Source organism: Coregonus lavaretus (genome assembly GCF_964263955.1).
Source record: "Coregonus lavaretus genome assembly, chromosome: 15".
In the NCBI taxonomy this organism is placed as follows: Eukaryota; Metazoa; Chordata; class Actinopteri; order Salmoniformes; family Salmonidae; genus Coregonus; species Coregonus lavaretus.
The window spans coordinates 23,505,476-23,522,646 of NC_140002.1; the positions used below are offsets into that span (position 1 = coordinate 23,505,476).

At 43.3% G+C, this 17,171-nt stretch overlaps 1 protein-coding gene across 2 annotated transcripts in view; it reads left to right on the forward strand.

Annotated features, from left to right (window-relative positions):
* The window catches only part of LOC311143194 (arginine--tRNA ligase, cytoplasmic-like), a 29,859-nt gene extending 16,351 nt beyond the window's left edge, over positions 1–13,508 (forward strand). For both annotated transcript variants that reach the window (XM_084178980.1, XM_084178981.1), the window contains exons 9-15: positions 637–741; positions 1,808–1,986; positions 2,546–2,655; positions 3,347–3,452; positions 5,919–6,091; positions 7,743–7,990; positions 13,243–13,508. In XM_084178980.1, coding sequence (XP_084035106.1) covers positions 637–741; positions 1,808–1,986; positions 2,546–2,655; positions 3,347–3,452; positions 5,919–6,091; positions 7,743–7,990; positions 13,243–13,352 — 1,031 coding nt within the window. In that variant the 3' untranslated portion in view covers positions 13,353–13,508. The remainder of the gene's footprint in view (positions 1–636; positions 742–1,807; positions 1,987–2,545; positions 2,656–3,346; positions 3,453–5,918; positions 6,092–7,742; positions 7,991–13,242) is intronic.
* The last annotated feature ends 3,663 nt before the right edge of the window (positions 13,509–17,171 follow it).

Here is a 17,171-nt window from a genome sequence, read left to right on the forward strand (position 1 = left end):
TAACTAGGGCCCTAAAGATAACATTATCAGAATAAATTCACAAAAAGGAAATAGGCCTAGTACAGTAGTTCAGCTTATAATGAAAGGTCACAATCAGACAGAAAGATAAATTTATGGCATTGGCCATATTGGAGTTATTGACATAGTCAAAATGGGAGGTTCACATGGGGTGATGAGGTTTCATGGTGACTCTATTGTCAGTTCGGTTTAACTGGGGGGGTGTGTGTGTGTGTGTGTGTGTGTGTGAGAGAGAAAGCGCGCATGTGTGTGGGCGTGTATGATAAGGCCTGAGGCGTCACAGCTCTGACTGGTCACAGCGCTCCATATTGTGTGATCTCTGGGAGGATTTCAACCTTGACGTGACAGACCGGGAGAGAGGGAAGAAAGGAGGGAGAGACATTATGTTCTCAATGCCTTCATCAGCCAGCAGTCTTGTCCCCACTGAGACACAGATGAGGAAGGGCAATTGGGTTGCTCCATCCTTTTCTTTCTTCTTTATTTCCTGAACGAGTGACTTTACTTCCTCGAGTCTCATCCAAAGACATGCGATGTGGTTAGTGTTGATTTCCTCCTAGTGTTGCTACTGTACTCTAACACAGATTTTCCCTCCAACTCTTGTCTTTTTGTTTCTTGTAGAATTCCAGAAGGTTTACAACTGTCTGGACATCCAGATCATCGAGAGAGGAGAGTCATTCTACCAGGAGAAGATGACCGCCGTGGTCAAAGAGTTTGAGGCCAAAGGTCAGTCAGTTTAAATCAGTCAAAACAATTGTCATTGTCATTCAGTTGATTTTCATCTTATTCATATTATATTAAGATTGTACTCTTCACCTCACGTTGGTTGCTGTACTGCAGGGATTCCCAACCAAGGGGGCGCAACCCCCATAGGGGGGAGCCAACTTTTCGTGGGGGGGCGTGGGACCTTCCTTGATTTGAGGGGTAAAAAAATATAAATTTGCAATTTATTCCGATCTAAAACAGTGCATACATCCACAAAGCTTTAGGCTAGAAACATTTACATTTAGTCATTTAGCAGACACTCTTATCCAGAGCGACTTACAGGAGCAATTATGGTTAAGTGCCTTGCTCAAGGGCACATCGGCAGATTTTTCACCTAGTCGGCTCTGGGATTAGAACCAGCAACCTTTCGGTTACTGGCACAACGCTCTTAACCACTAAGCTACCTGCCGCCCCAGACAGGCATGAGTAGACTCCAGAGTACTGCCCCCTCACTAGTTCAACAAGGTAAAATGCCAGAGGAAGACGCGACTCTGTTGCACATAGGAATATCTTTGGTTTGTGTCTCTGACATTCAGAAGTTGAGCTATGACCTTCTAAAGTCGAGGAGTCAAAGAAATGTGACTTTGCTTGGGAAGTAATCTTATATAATTTCTGACTCTGTCGCTATCAATTGATCTATTCACTTTCTGTAAAAGAGAATATGTATAGCCTGATTAATAGCCTACCTAAAAGATGTCATGAGTCTTGTTAAACTATGTACAATTGCAGGAAATTAGCATCAGAACAACAACATTTTCCAAGGTCCCTCAAATTAAACTGAAAAAGGTTGGGAACCCCTTCTGTACTGTACAGTGTTTGCTGTGGTGTGTACGTGTCCAGAAGGGGGCACTGTTGTCTCAGCAATTCTCTCCTCTCCTCTCCTCTCCTCTCCTCTCCTCTCCTCTCCTCTCCTCTCCTCTCCTCTCCTCTCCTCTCCTCTCCTCTCCTCTCCTCTCCTCTCCTCTCCTCTCCTCTCCTCTCCTCTCCTCTCCTCTCCTCTCCTCTCCTCTCCTCTCCTCTCCTCCAGGCCTGGTGGAGATGGACGAGGGACGTAAGATAGTGTTTGCCCAGGGTCAGCAGATCCCCCTGACAGTGGTGAAGTCTGACGGGGGCTACACATACGACACATCAGACCTGGCCGCCCTGCGCCAGCGGCTCTTTGACGAGAAGGCAGACATCATCATCTACGTGACGGACAGTGGCCAGGTGAGGAGGGGGTTAAGGGAGCCAGGGGAGAGTGCCTATATTATAGCCTGAGTGCCAGTCTGTTGGTGCTATCATGCCTACTCATTGTCATGCCAAACATGTTTGGCTTTTACAATGACAGCATTGGAGTGGGCAAGAGGGCAAACAGATCTGGGGCCAGGCTAGCTCTGTTGTGCCTCTGAGGTCCTGGCTGCGTGACGCCACCGGTGTCACCTGATGAAAAGGTAATCCACTCAGGGTCAGCTGTCTGTGTCTTGGTTACTCTGAGCCGGAGAGAGAAGAAAGATACTGTCAGAGACAGGCATGAATAGAGGACTCCAGAGTACTGCCCCCTCACTGTAGTTCAACACCACAATGATTGGCTTGTCTGTGTGTTCACTCTCATTTTTAGGCTGTAAAAGTTTCTACTGGAGTGGATCGTACATGCAAAGTCATTAGGCTTACTTGCAGTGTTTTGCAACCATCCTTATTAGCCTGTCAAACTCTGTCTAAACATTTAACTGGTGCCCAATTCATGACTGTAGTTAATAATGCATATGTTTATTTCTTTTCTCTACAGGGCACCCACTTCCAGGTGGTGTTTGCAGCGGCTCAGATGATTGGTTGGTACGACCCCAAGGTTACACGAGTGGAGCATGCTGGCTTTGGAGTGGTGCTGGGAGAGGATAAGTGAGTATCTACAAATTACTGAAGTTCGTTTTTCCAGGGTCCTATTCATTAGCGCACAAAAAGTCAAACAAAAAAGTCCAAGGAGCCCCTCCTGTTTTAGTACGTTTTCTTCCATTTGGTGTCTAATGAACGCGACCCAGATTGATATACGCTAACAGTCACGTGATGTCAACAGACACATGCCTAATTAAGCATTCATAGCGCTGTATACTGTACTGGGCCATCCCAGAGACCACCCACCTGCTGCGTCAGCCTATCAGCATAGTGAATTAGCACTCTTAGGTTGTATTTGTCCATTCATTTGCTCTATTGGCCCATTGGTCACACATCATCCAGTTGTGTGTATGGCTACTAGGAGTCTCATTACTGAGCAGACAATATCACCCAGTGCTTTAATAAAGTATCAAACACAGTCAGAATGGGTTGTGTTGGTCGTAGGAGGCTGGAGGGGTGGTGAGAGGAGCAAGCTAAGTGGTGGTTTGTGGTTAGAGCCTGGTACTCCACTGTCGGGGATGAGAGGGAGCTGAAGCCCTGTTCAAACACTGTTCACTCAGTCAAATACTAGAAAGTGGAATAGCACAAATCGTTTCTCATGATCCAGTTATGTTGGATTAATGGTGAAGGGAGAAGGGATGAAAGTGTTTCTGAAGTGTTGAGTGAGTATTGTCCTTCCTTCTGTCTGTCTCTACAGGAAGAAGTTTAAGACTCGGTCCGGGGACACTGTGAGGCTGATGGACCTGCTGGACGAGGGCCTGAAGAGGTCCATGGACAAACTCAAGGAGAAAGAGCGAGACAAGGTGATGGATGCTGCCTGTGTTTCCATCAATACTGCGTAGCCATTTGTTTCATCCTATTACCCACCTGATTCTACTAATCAACTCTTTTTCGAGGCCTTAATAAGCCAAATAAAGCCTGCAGGACACACACTGTGAGTAGAGTGTGTAGAACACATCATTACTACAGCCTGAACAGTCATCTCTCTAATGATGGTGAAACCAGCCTGGCTGTGAGAGGTCTTTAGTGAATCGCCAAGAGGAGGTCCTCTGAATCAGGGTTTCGCTAGGCCTATACTTGTCAAGGATATCGAAAAGTTACACACGCTGCATTCAATTATGCAGAAAAGTTAGTAGGCGTATAATCGTCCTGCTCCCTGGGGCGTAATCAATTTAGCAAATGCCAGCGGATGGAGCCAATTCAGACCCCCCATGCCCTATGTAGTTGGCATCAGTGGCACCACGGGGCTGGACACACGCCCAACCCTGCCACCTTCTCGTCCCAACCTCATTTAAGTACACCTGCCCGCCCTGCTCAAAACACACTCATGCACACAAACTATATACACACAAATACTAAAGAACACAATCCACACACATCCCCACTCTCTCTAGGTTTACAGTTACAGTTTAGTCATTTAGCAGACACTCTTATCCAGAGCGACTTCCAATTAGTGAGTGCATACAGTGGGGAAAAAAAGTATTTAGTCAGCCACCAATTGTGCAAGTTCTCCCACTTAAAAAGATGAGAGAGGCCTGTAATTTTCATCATAGGTACACGTCAACTATGACAGACAAAATGAGAAAAAAAATCCAGAAAATCACATTGTAGGATTTTTAATGAATTTATTTGCAAATTATGGTGGAAAATAAGTATTTGGTCACCTACAAACAAGCAAGATTTCTGGCTCTCACAGACCTGTAACTTATTCTTTAAGAGGCTCCTCTGTCCTCCACTCGTTACCTGTATTAATGGCACATGTTGGAACTTGTTATCAGTATAAAAGACACCTGTCCACAACCTCAAACAGTCACACTCCAAACTCCACTATGGCCAAGACCAAAGAGCTGTCAAAGGACACCAGAAACAAAATTGTAGACCTGCACCAGGCTGGGAAGACTGAATCTGCAATAGGTAAGCAGCTTGGTTTGAAGAAATCAACTGTGGGAGCAATTATTAGGAAATGGAAGACATACAAGACCACTGATAATTTCCCTAGATCTGGGGCTCCACGCAAGATCTCACCCCGTGGGGTCAAAATGATCACAAGAACGGTGAGCAAAAATCCCAGAACCACACGGGGGGACCTAGTGAATGACCTGCAGAGAGCTGGGACCAAAGTAACAAAGCCTACCATCAGTAACACACTACGCTGCCAGGGACTCAAATCCTGCAGTGCCAGTACATGTCCAGGCCCGTCTGAAGTTTGCTAGAGTGCATTTGGATGATCCAGAAGAGGATTGGGAGAATGTCATATGGTCAGATGAAACCAAAATAGAACTTTTTGGTAAAAACTCAACTCGTCGTGTTTGGAGGACAAAGAATGCTGAGTTGCATCCAAAGAACACCATACCTACTGTGAAGCATGGGGGTGGAAACATCATGCTTTGGGGCTGTTTTTCTTCAAAGGGTCCAGGACGACTGATTCGTGTAAAGGAAAGAATGAATGGGGCCATGTATCGTGAGATTTTGAGTGAAAACCTCCTTCCATCAGCAAGGGCATTGAAGATGAAACGTGGCTGGGTCTTTCAGCATGACAATGATCCCAAACACACCGCCCGGGCAACGAAGGAGTGGCTTCGTAAGAAGCATTTCAAGGTCCTGGAGTGGCCTAGCCAGTCTCCAGATCTCAACCCCATAGAAAATCTTTGGAGGGAGTTGAAAGTCTGTGTTGCCCAGCGACAGCCCCAAAACATCACTGCTCTAGAGGAGATCTGCATGGAGGAATGGGCCAAAATACCAGCAACAGTGTGTGAAAACCTTGTGAAGACTTACAGAAAACGTTTGACCTGTGTCATTGCCAACAAAGGGTATATAACAAAGTATTGAGAAACTTTTGTTATTGACCAAATACTTATTTTCCACCATAATTTGCAAATAAAATCATTAAAAATCCTACAATGTGATTTTCTGGAAAGATTTTTCTCATTTTGTCTGTCATAGTTGACGTGTACCTATGATGAAAATTACATTGGCTGACTAAATACTTTTTTTCCCCCACTGTACATTTTTCATACTGGCCCCTGTGGGAGTGAGCCTGTCCATACCTAACAGGGTATTGGACTAGACATGGATGTCGGAAGAATTAGACTGTGTGTGGGGAATGGGGAGTTTAAGGCTGGAATGACAGGTCAGACTCATAACAGTACAGTACTTCAACCTGTCCCAGATACGTTGTGACACACAGAAACAAGTTGTGACCTGTGTCAGATGCCCAGTGGACTGAACACATGCCTGATTGCCTGTAACTCTGATCATGTCTAACTCAGGTGCTGAGCACAGAGGAGCTGACCAAGGCCCAGCGCTCGGTGGCGTTCGGCTGCATCAAGTACGCCGACCTGTCCCACAACCGCATCAACGACTACGTGTTCTCCTTCGACAAGATGCTGGATGACCGGGGCAACACGGCTGCCTACCTGCTCTACGCCTTCACCCGCATCAGGTGATCCTTCGCTGGGCCGTAGGGAGCGACCACCACTCCCTCCCCTGGTTCTCTCTCCCCTCCCCTGGTGGTACTACGGGCTCAGTGGTCATGCGCCCAGTCTGTCTCCATTCATCTGCCACAGAGGGGGAGGGGAAAGAGCCGTTTCGCCCAGGGTGGTTGATGGTAACACACAGCAATAGAGCACTCACAGGTGGCGGAAGACCCACACTGTGGGGGGAACTGTGGTTACACACGTACACACTAGGGGAGTAGTGGTTCACCAAACTCACGGTTCGGTACGTATTGTGGTTTTGGAGTCACGGTTCGGTTTCGGTACAGTGGGAAAATGAAATGCCAACAGTTACTGTAGTTAATTACGTACGTCCAACCTGCCTCACAACCGCAGACCCACGTGTATGGCGTCGTATGGGCGAGCGGTTTGCTGATGTCAACATTGGGAACACCGTGCCCCCATGGTGGCGGTGTGGTTATGGTATGGGCAGGCATAAGCTACGGACAACGAACTAAATTGCATTTTATCAATGGCAATTTGAATGCACAAAAATACCGTGATGAGATCCTGAGGCCCATTGTTTTTTAAGGTATCTGTGACCAACAGATGCATATCTGTATTCCCAGTCATATGAAAATCATAGATTAGGGCCTAATACATTTATTTCAATTGACTGATTTCCTCATATTAACCGTAACTCAGTAAAATCAATGAAATTGTTGCATGTTGCGTTTATATTTTTGTTCTATATAGTTCCCAGCTGCGCCTCACAAAAGGATAGTTTGAAATATGCCAGTTAAGATACACATTTCTATTACAACGTGTGCATAGGCTCTAGTTGTTTTTAACGGAATAGCCTACAATGTTTTTTCAGCTCAGATCGGTAAGTAAGCATTTCACTCTCAGTCCACACCTGTTGTTTACGAAGCATGTGAGAAATACAATTTGATTTGATTTACTTGAGGCAATGGCATACAACGCAGCGTAGGGATAAGCCTATAGGCCTAGGGTTTATTTTTTCTATGTCATTTTTTATGTATTCATTCCGGTTCACAGTGCGGACCGAACCGAGGTTGCTTGGTTTTAGCATTATGTTTGAAACCCCAGGATGTTTGAAACCCCAGGATACTGCTCATCTTGTATATGGTCCTCTGTAGCTCAATTGGTAGAGCATTGCGCTTGTAACGCCAGGGTAGTGGGTTCGATCCCCGGGACCACCCATAAGTAAAAATGTATGCGCACATGACTGTAAGTCGCTTTGGATAAAAGCGTCTGCTAAATGGCATATTATTATTATTATTATTATTATTATTATTATTATTATTATTATCTGGGGTTGTAGATGGCTAGCGAGAGAACACGAAGGCATTGTTCTGGGATAATTTGATTACACAGATATAGTCTATTTTGATAGCCGTTGATGCTCCAACCAACTGAGCTGTCTGGACCAGCAGCATCACCTGTGATTATCTTGTCCATTGTGGTCCCACCTAACAAGTGTTGCTATTATCATGTATTTATATGATAACTACATAGGCAGGTTATCACAATATACAGTATGCACACCTTATAAAATGAAGAGGGAAAAAAATGTGGTCTGACATTAATATCCTACTCAACTTCATATCCCTTCCACTCCTGTGTCTATATCTGAAGGTCCATAGCCCGGCTGGCTAACATTGACGAGGCGGCGCTCCGTAAAGCAGCAGAGACCACGGAGGTGCTCCTGCAGCACGACAAGGAGTGGAAGCTGGGCAAGTGTCTCATGCGGTTCCCTGAGATCCTGCAGAAGATCCTGGATGACCTCCTGCTCCACACTCTGTGTGACTACCTGTACGAGCTGGCCACCACCTTCACAGAGTTCTATGACAGCTGCTACTGCATCGAGAAGGACCGCCAGACAGGTAGGGCAGAGACACTGGGGTGATAGAGAATGAGAAAGTTGTCCATCTTTCTATCAGTCTATCTGTCTCCATTCATCCATCCATCCAATGGTCCATACTAAATGCTGGTTCTATATCCCTGTTAGGAGGGGATCATGATTTCTTGGAAATGTTTACTCTTTGGGCTAAAATCTGAGATATTTCTTGGCTTTGCCAGTTGGTAGTTGCTGTCATGCACAGCCCCAGACTTCTGCTCGTCTCATATAATCCTAAATAGCCCACTGAGAGGGACAATCACAAACAACACCAGTCAGAGGGGTGGTGGCAGAGATCAAGCATCGTTGTAAACCGATCCACTAGCATCTGTTAGCATTTACCCTACTGTGGGCCACATCATTTGTTTGTCTTACTGTATGTTATAATAATAATAATAATTGTATATTGCACCTACTCCACATTTTCCAGGAATATTCTTATCATGTTACTGAATGTATCCAGAGTATTTTCAGATTTTTGGGGCGGCAAAAAGTACAGTAAATGTAAAATGTACATAAAATCAAAAGTAATGTTTGGATTCAGTCTTGTCAGGTGAACTGTTGTGTCCTCAATTTTGGTCGAATAATTTCCCCATAATATCCAAACTCATTAAATCAAATATTAGTCACATGCGCCGAATACCTTACCGTGAAATGCTTACTTACAAGCCCTTAACCAACAATGCAGTTTTAAGAAAATCTACAGCTATGACCAAACTTGTCATAGCAAGACTCATTTTAATCCACTGAAACAAATCAGGAAGATAAAAACAGAAAATAATAAACTGTTCCCTTTTACTTGCTACCATGCTTAAGCATTTCATATTTTTTCTGATAGAAACATTTCAATTTAGCCCTATCCATATAGACCAATTCACACAAGTGTAAAGAGTTAACCTTATTCGTTTAACATTGTCTTTTTTTATGAATATGGCAGCTTGTTTTCCACCCTTCAGTTAGTAAGTTACAGTAAAATGAAGGGCAATTTGATTTTAGCCATACAAATATGGTTGCCTACAGACCAATATAAATCTTTCATGACTAGTCTATGGGTGGTTCTCAATAACACCTTATATCTTTGCCTTTGTCTACCTTTGCTCAACTGGGTTTAAAGGAGCCGACTGGGATGTGTAACATTGGATGACAATGGCTAGGACATTACCAAGGGCTTGAATGACTCTGTCGATAACAGATGATTGTCCCCTACGATGAAATCGGGAAGGGGACTGTGGATCGATCTCCATCTGTTCGTACGTTAGTTACGCGATATCTGATGGTATGGACCCGATTCTAACGAAACTTGGGTGAATGATGCGTCTTGCCATAGAAATCCATCATTTACAAAATTACACTGAGTGGCCCAAGGTGGGCGCTATAGTAATTAACTGAAATGTGTGAGTCACACCAGAGAGGAAGAGGTGAAGCGAGAGGCATAACTGGGCCCAAAATCTGTCTTCTCCAGTAGGTGGTGTTTTTCTTTCTTTTTTTTGCTCACCAAACAAGGATCTTTGGAATGGAGTTCAATGAGAAGAGTGTCGAATTTGATTAACAAAATATGTAATGGCTTATTTGCTACGCTTGGCTTATTTGATCGAGTAGAAGTTTCGTAATCCTTAGGTGGTTATGAGTGTACTGATATGTAGGACATGTGACATCCTGGCAACTTTGAGAAAAAACACTTGTGCCTGTTGTTCACAAGCATATCTGCCCTCTCATTGGCTAGAATGGTCCCACCTGATCTTGCCTCCTACCAACTGCCTTCTAGTCTGAGTACCAGTCTCTTTTTAGCTAACATTTCACTCCTTGTCATTGCAAAGGAGTCTTTGGCACATGACATAGAGTACAGGGAGTAGATTAGCTAAACTGGTACCTAGGCACTTAAATATTTTGTCTTGCTGATTCACCCTCTGAATGGCACACATACACAATCCATGTCTCAAGGCTTAAAACTCCTTCTTTAACCTGTCTCCTCCCCTTCATCTACACTGATTTTAAGTGGATTTAACAAGTGACATCAATAAGGGATCATAGCTTTCACCTGAATTCACCTGGTCAGTTTGTCATGGAAAGAGGTATTCATAATGTTTTGTACACTCAGTATATATTACGATAACTGAAATGTTAGTCACACCCGATATCTCAATTGGCCCATGGGGGACGACATGTTTACTGTTGCCTTGTTTGTTAGTGTAAATGAATTTAGAAACTGTATTGTTTGTCAATTACATTGACGTCCATGTCCTAAATGTCCCATCTGTGTAATTTCCCCTCTTCCTCTCATTACTAGCTTAATTAGGGGTTTAGCAGCGAAGCTGGTGAAACCCTATTGTATTTGTTGCCGTTCATTATTATTATACCGGGTTCTTCCCCCAAGGAAAATAAAATGCAAATTCCCATGATATGGTAAGGGCTAGGACGGCCCAACTTGGCATGATCGTAAAGGCCCATGGGCTACACCCTCTCATGCATAGCCATGCCAATTGGCCACATGGTGGCGCTATAACACGTGATTGAAAATGCCAACTTTGAAAGCTCACGCCCCTCACCCCGTTTGAAAATTTAGTATGTCTCTCTGCTCACAAGGAACACATTTTCCTCAAGGACCCATAAAGTCCGTAAGGATGGATTTTCCGTCATTTTGAGTTTTGTGAAAAACGCTTAAAACGCTACTCCTCTGGCGACTGATCTGCACGTAACTTGATATCTGGCATCTATGGACCAAGGTCTCTCAGCACACAATTTTCCAGGCTAGTATGTCAAACAACAATGCCGCTACTGACCAATAAACATTCAAGTGGACGTGGTCTCGCACAGAAATGCCTATAAATCAGTCACGGATATTCGTAATGTAATAAAACTTTGTGCACATATTGCAAACACTGTCAAGATTCAGCATAATCAAGCACCTTCATATCGACCACACGGTGGCACAATAACGGGCACATTTTTATATCTCTTGATCTGTTTGACTCAGTGATGAAATTTGGAATACATGCTCAAGGATATGAGTCTAGCCAACCTGTAAAGTATGGTTGAGTTTGGCCACATTGTGGTGCTGTTGGACAGGTAAAACCATTCACACAAGCTCATTGACTTGTAGCGGCCATATTATTTCAGTTAGACTCTTGGAAAATAGTGTGTTTGAAGATGTGCATCCATAGATGCTATATACCAAATTTGTTGCCGATTGATCCAGCGGTTCTGGAGAAGAAGACGTTTAAAGAAGTCAACATCATTGAAATTGGTCCAAAATGCATCAGAAGCATATTATATTGCATGATCAGTTTGATTTTGAGTTCTGATTTGGCAAGTGTGGTAAACGGTACATAAGTAGCTCCTCCTAGGACAATGTGTCCAATTTGTCCTGGCACAGTGGGCACACAGCTGAACCCTGGCAACACTGCTTGCAGCTTTAATTTCTATTGGATCTTCTCATCGTGTAGCAATATGCCCCATGGATCGTTGAGTTGTGAATATTGCATAGCATCACATTTATTTAGTGACTGTTCTGTTATTGGGACATGTTATGTGATTTTAGTGTAATTTGATTGGATGAAATGAACTAAGATCTACTACCAGTCAAAAGTTTGGACACCAACTAATTCAAGGGTTTTTCTTTATTTTACTATTTTTTACATTGTAGAATAATAGTGAAGACATCAAAACTATGAAATAACACATGGAATCATGTAGTAACCAAAAAAGTGTTAAACAAATCAAAATATATTTTATATTTGAGATTTTTCAAATGGCCACCCTTTGCCTTGATGACAGCTTTACACACTCTTGGCATTCTCTCAACCAGCTTCATGAGGTAGTCACCTGGAATGCATTTCAATTAACAGGTGTGCCTTCTTAAAAGTTAATTTGTGGAATTGATTTCCTTCTTAATGCGTTTGAGCCAATCAGTTGTGTTGTGACAAGGTGGGGGGCGGGGTATACAGAAGATAGCCCTATTTGGTAAAAGACCAAGTCCATATTATGGCAAGAACAGCTCAAATAAGCAAAGAGAAACGACAGTCCATCATTACTTTAAGACATGAAGGTCAGTCAATACGGAACATTTCAAGAACTTTGAAAGTTCCTTCAAGTCGCAAAAACCATCAAGCGCTATGATGAAACTGGCTCTCATGAGGACCGCCACAAGAATGGAAGACCCAGAGTTACGTCTGCTGCAGAGGATAAGTTCATTAGTGTTACTAGCCTCAGAAATTGCAGCCCAAATAAATGCGTTACAGAGTTCAAGTCACAGACACATCTCAACATCAACTGTTCAGAGGGGACTGTGTGAATCAGGCCTTCATGGTCAAATTGCTGCAAAGAAACCACTACTAAAGGACACCAATAAGAAGAAGAGACCTGCTTGGGCCAAGAAACACGAGCAATGGACATTTGACCGGTGGAAATTTGTCCTTTGGTCTGCAGTCCAAACTTGAGGTTTTTGGTTCCAACCGCCGTGTCTTTGTGAGACGCGGTCTGGGTGAACGGATGATCTCCGCATGTGTAGTTCCCACCGTAAAGCATGGAGGAGGACGTGTGGGGGTGCTTTGCTGATGACACTGTCTGTGATTTATTTAGAATTCAAGGCACACTTAACCAGCATGGCTACCACAGCATTCTGCAGCGATACGCCATCCCATCTGGTTTGGGCTTAGTGGGACTATCATTTGTTTTTCAACAGGACAATGACCCAACACACCTCCAGGCTGTGTAAGTGCTATTTTACCAAGAAGGAGAGTGATGGAGTGCTGCATCAGATGATCTGGCCTCCACAATCCCCCGACCTCAACCCAATTAAGATGGTTTGGGATGAGTCGGACGGCAGAGTGAAAGAAAAGCAGCCAACAAGTGCTCAGCATATGTGGGAACTCCTTCAAGACTGTTGGAAAAGCATTCCAGGTGAAGCTGGTTGAGAGAATGCCATGAGTGTGCAAAGCTGTCATAAAGGCAAAGGGTGGCTATTTGAAGAATCTCAAATCTCAAATATATTTTGATATCGTTAACACTTATTTGCTTGCTACATGATTCCATATGTGTTATTTCATAGTTTTGATGTCTTCACTATTATTCTACAATGTAGAAAATAGTGAAAATAAAGTCAAACCCTTGATTGAGTAGGTGTGTCCAAACTTTTGACTGGTACTGTATGTGTTGAACCATCTCTCTGTCTTGGTTTCTGTCTCTCTCTCTCTCGCTCTATTTCTCTCCCACTGTCCTTCTCTCTGTCTCTCTCTACAGGTGAGGTGGTGAAAGTGAACATGTGGAGGATGCTCCTGTGCGACGCCACTGCCGCCATCATGGCTAAAGGCTTCGACATCCTGGGCATCAACCCTGTCTCCAGGATGTGACCTCACAGAGACATCATCACCATGCCCTCTTCCTAACTCCTCAGACGACAGGGGGGAAAAAAGAGCCTCTTCACCCATTAACGTCACCTGGGATTTTACTGTATACCAAATAAATAAATAAATACTGCTTGTAAAAAAATAACAAATTGGCTCTGGCACCGTGCTCATTTTTCTCCATATACAGTGGGGGAAAAAAGTATTTAGTCAGCCACCAATTGTGCAAGTTCTCCCACTTAAAAAGATGAGAGAGGCCTGTAATTTTCATCATAAGTACACGTCAACTATGACAGACAAATTGAGAAAAATAAATCCAGAAAATCACATTGTAGGATTTTTTATGAATTTATTTGCAAATTATGGTGGAAAATAAGTATTTGGTCACCTACAAACAAGCAAGATTTCTGGCTCTCACAGACCTGTAACTTCTTCTTTAAGAGGCTCCTCTGTCCTCCACTCGTTACCTGTATTAATGGCACCTGTTGGAACTTGTTATCAGTATAAAAGACACCTGTCCACAACCTCAAACAGTCACACTCCAAACTCCACTATGGCCAAGACCAAAGAGCTGTCAAAGGACACCAGAAACAAAATTGTAGACCTGCACCAGGCTGGGAAGACTGAATCTGCAATAGGTAAGCAGCTTGGTTTGAAGAAATCAACTGTGGGAGCAATTATTAGGAAATGGAAGACATACAAGACCACTGATAATCTCCCTCGATCTGGGGCTCCACGCAAGATCTCACCCCGTGGGGTCAAAATGATCACAAGAACGGTGAGCAAAAATCCCAGAACCACACGGGGGGACCTAGTGAATGACCTGCAGAGAGCTGGGACCAAAGTAACAAAGCATACCATCAGTAACACACTACGCCGCCAGGGACTCAAATCCTGCAGTGCCAGACGTGTCCCCCTGCTTAAGCCAGTACATGTCCAGGCCCGTCTGAAGTTTGCTAGAGTGCATTTGGATGATCCAGAAGAGGATTGGGAGAATGTCATATGGTCAGATGAAACCAAAATATAACTTTTTGGTGAAAACTCAACTCGTCGTGTTTGGAGGACAAAGAATGCTGAGTTGCATCCAAAGAACACCATACCTACTGTGAAGCATGGGGGTGGAAACATCATGCTTTGGGGCTGTTTTTCTGCAAAGGGACCAAGACGACTGATCCGTGTAAAGGACAGAATGACTGGGGCCATGTATCGTGAGATTTTGAGTGAAAACCTCCTTCCATCAGCAAGGGCATTGAAGATGAAACGTGGCTGGGTCTTTCAGCATGACAATGATCCCAAACACACCGCCCGGGCAACGAAGGAGTGGCTTCGTAAGAAGCATTTCAAGGTCCTGGAGTGGCCTAGCCAGTCTCCAGATCTCAACCCCATAGAAAATCTTTGGAGGAAGTTGAAAGTCTGTGTTGCCCAGCGACAGCCCCAAAACATCACTGCTCTAGAGGAGATCTGCATGGAGGAATGGGCCAAAATACCAGCAACAGTGTGTGAAAACCTTGTGAAGACTTACAGAAAACGTTTGACCTGTGTCATTGCCAACAAAGGGTATATAACAAAGTATTGAGAAACTTTTGTTATTGACCAAATACTTATTTTCCACCATAATTTGCAAATAAAATCATTAAAAATCCTACAATGTGATTTTCTGGAGAAAAAAAATCTAATTTTGTCTGTCATAGTTGACGTGTACCTATGATGAAAATTACAGGCCTCTCTCATCTTCTTAAGTGGGAGAACTTGCACAATTGGTGACTGACTAAATACTTTTTTTCCCCACTGTAAATGTCAGAATACCTACCAAGAGATTGAGGAATGGTTGGAGAGGCGGCCAAAACAGCAATACTGACCTGGCTACAGCTCAATCATTGCACATGGGGTCCAAGATGGATGGATGTGTTACAAATGTATCTTGGTTTATTGTAGTAAATATGGGCTGATCCCGACTGGCCAAATAATACACTATTTCATAATACACTGTTTCATAATACACTGTTTCAGATGAAATACAAGCGAAAAAGGAAGCATAAGTAGCTAAACAGGTATCCATTCATTCTTGAAGTGTGTCGCTTAAATAGAGCATATTATTTTGGCTATTTGAGCCTCATTTTTGAGATGTTTGCCTTTGAAGTCGACAGTGGGAAGGTTTTCTGTCATCTTAGTCCACATATCCCATCTGTCATCCAAGTCTACATATTTGAAACCCAGGCACCTGTGGTATTGGTCACTTGAGGACAAAGAGCCAAGTGAAGAAGACTCTTGCCTATCCTGAAAAAGATTGGGAATAAATCAAGTATTTAAATCATATTTTTCATACTTTTCAATCCACTTTCATATCAATACTCAATTATGATATATGTATATATAATTTTTTATGTAGTTGATTAATAAATAATTTTAATATAACTTTATTGGCACTAAAAAAGGATTGACACGGACTGTTTTGTTAAAGACATAATTTTCATACAGTGGAGAATTTAAATGCCTGATTCACACTACAGGGCTGACCCAAACCATAATGTGCTGGCTCTATTTTATTTTCACATTGTCCTTTTCAGCATGGTTCCAACAACAATGGTGGATCCATAACCAGGCCAGCCCAGTACGGCTTGGCGTGGCTTTCCCTATAGTGTGAATCTGTCAACAGAGAGACTTGGGGACAACAGTTGTTCTCCCCAGTGACAGTGGTAGAAGATCCTCACCCTGGTTATTTCCCTACATGCCAAGGTAAATGAACACCAGTGATGTGAATGCCTTGTCCCATCCTGATAATCAGCTGTGTGATTAATGGAATTGATTAGCCCAGCTAAATGGACCATTGCATATTATTTACTAATTTCACAGGTAGCCGTGGAACCACAGGTATCAATTAGACCGAACTTGAGTTCTAAATTACACATGATAACAAGGGGATGTAGAAATAGCATGAAGACTAATTGGTTTGTCTTTCGATGCCAAATAGCCTATCCTCTTATGGTTGGAGTTACATTGTTGGCTAAAATACCATATTTTCTGTGCAGGTTTGATGATCAAGGTGCATCACTGACTTCGCACAGCTTGTGCCTTAACTGGCTTTACATAGTTGGTACTTTTGGGTCCATTGGAGCATAGGGTGTCCATCATGGCTTTCCACTTCAGTCATTACTGTGTGAGGACCTTTGCCCCATGCCAGGGCTTCATTGAGTTTGCCACAGCATGTGGTTGCATACTTATTAGACTTGTGGCCTCCAACTATACTCATTAGCCTCTCAAATGAAGTTTGACTAGCCTGAATAACCCCAAAACCAACATTGTTTTCTCTGTCGTCTCTCTCAACTAAGTGTTCTGTGTTAGCAGGAGCACTAAATTAGAGAACAAACTCTTTATAGATGATAAATTATAGATCTCACACTCCGAGGCAGCCCTCAAGACTTTAATTGTAAGGCTGTGTATGCCCATGGGAAAGTTCTGCACTGTTGTAGATGGACTTATGCTGTGAATGATGCCGCGAGGTGAGCAATATAATAGTGTTCCAAACTCGAGTTGAGCTCATAAACTGCCAAGAGGAAATCTCTGTGTATGATCCATCACAGAACGTATGAAATTTCCATTCACTATATTTATCTTTTATCATTTCACTGCATGACTTTATAGCCGCTCCTCAAAGTGATTCCCAGTGCCTTTATTAAAAATGTATGTCTTCCACAAAATGGGTACTTTGGTGTGCAGGTCCCCGGTTGAAGGACAATGTGCTAAAGGTGTTTTGACAGAGGCTTCAGGAGGAAAATGGTTTGCGACGTTGTTTTGGCACCAAGCTTCAATAGCACAACAATAGGA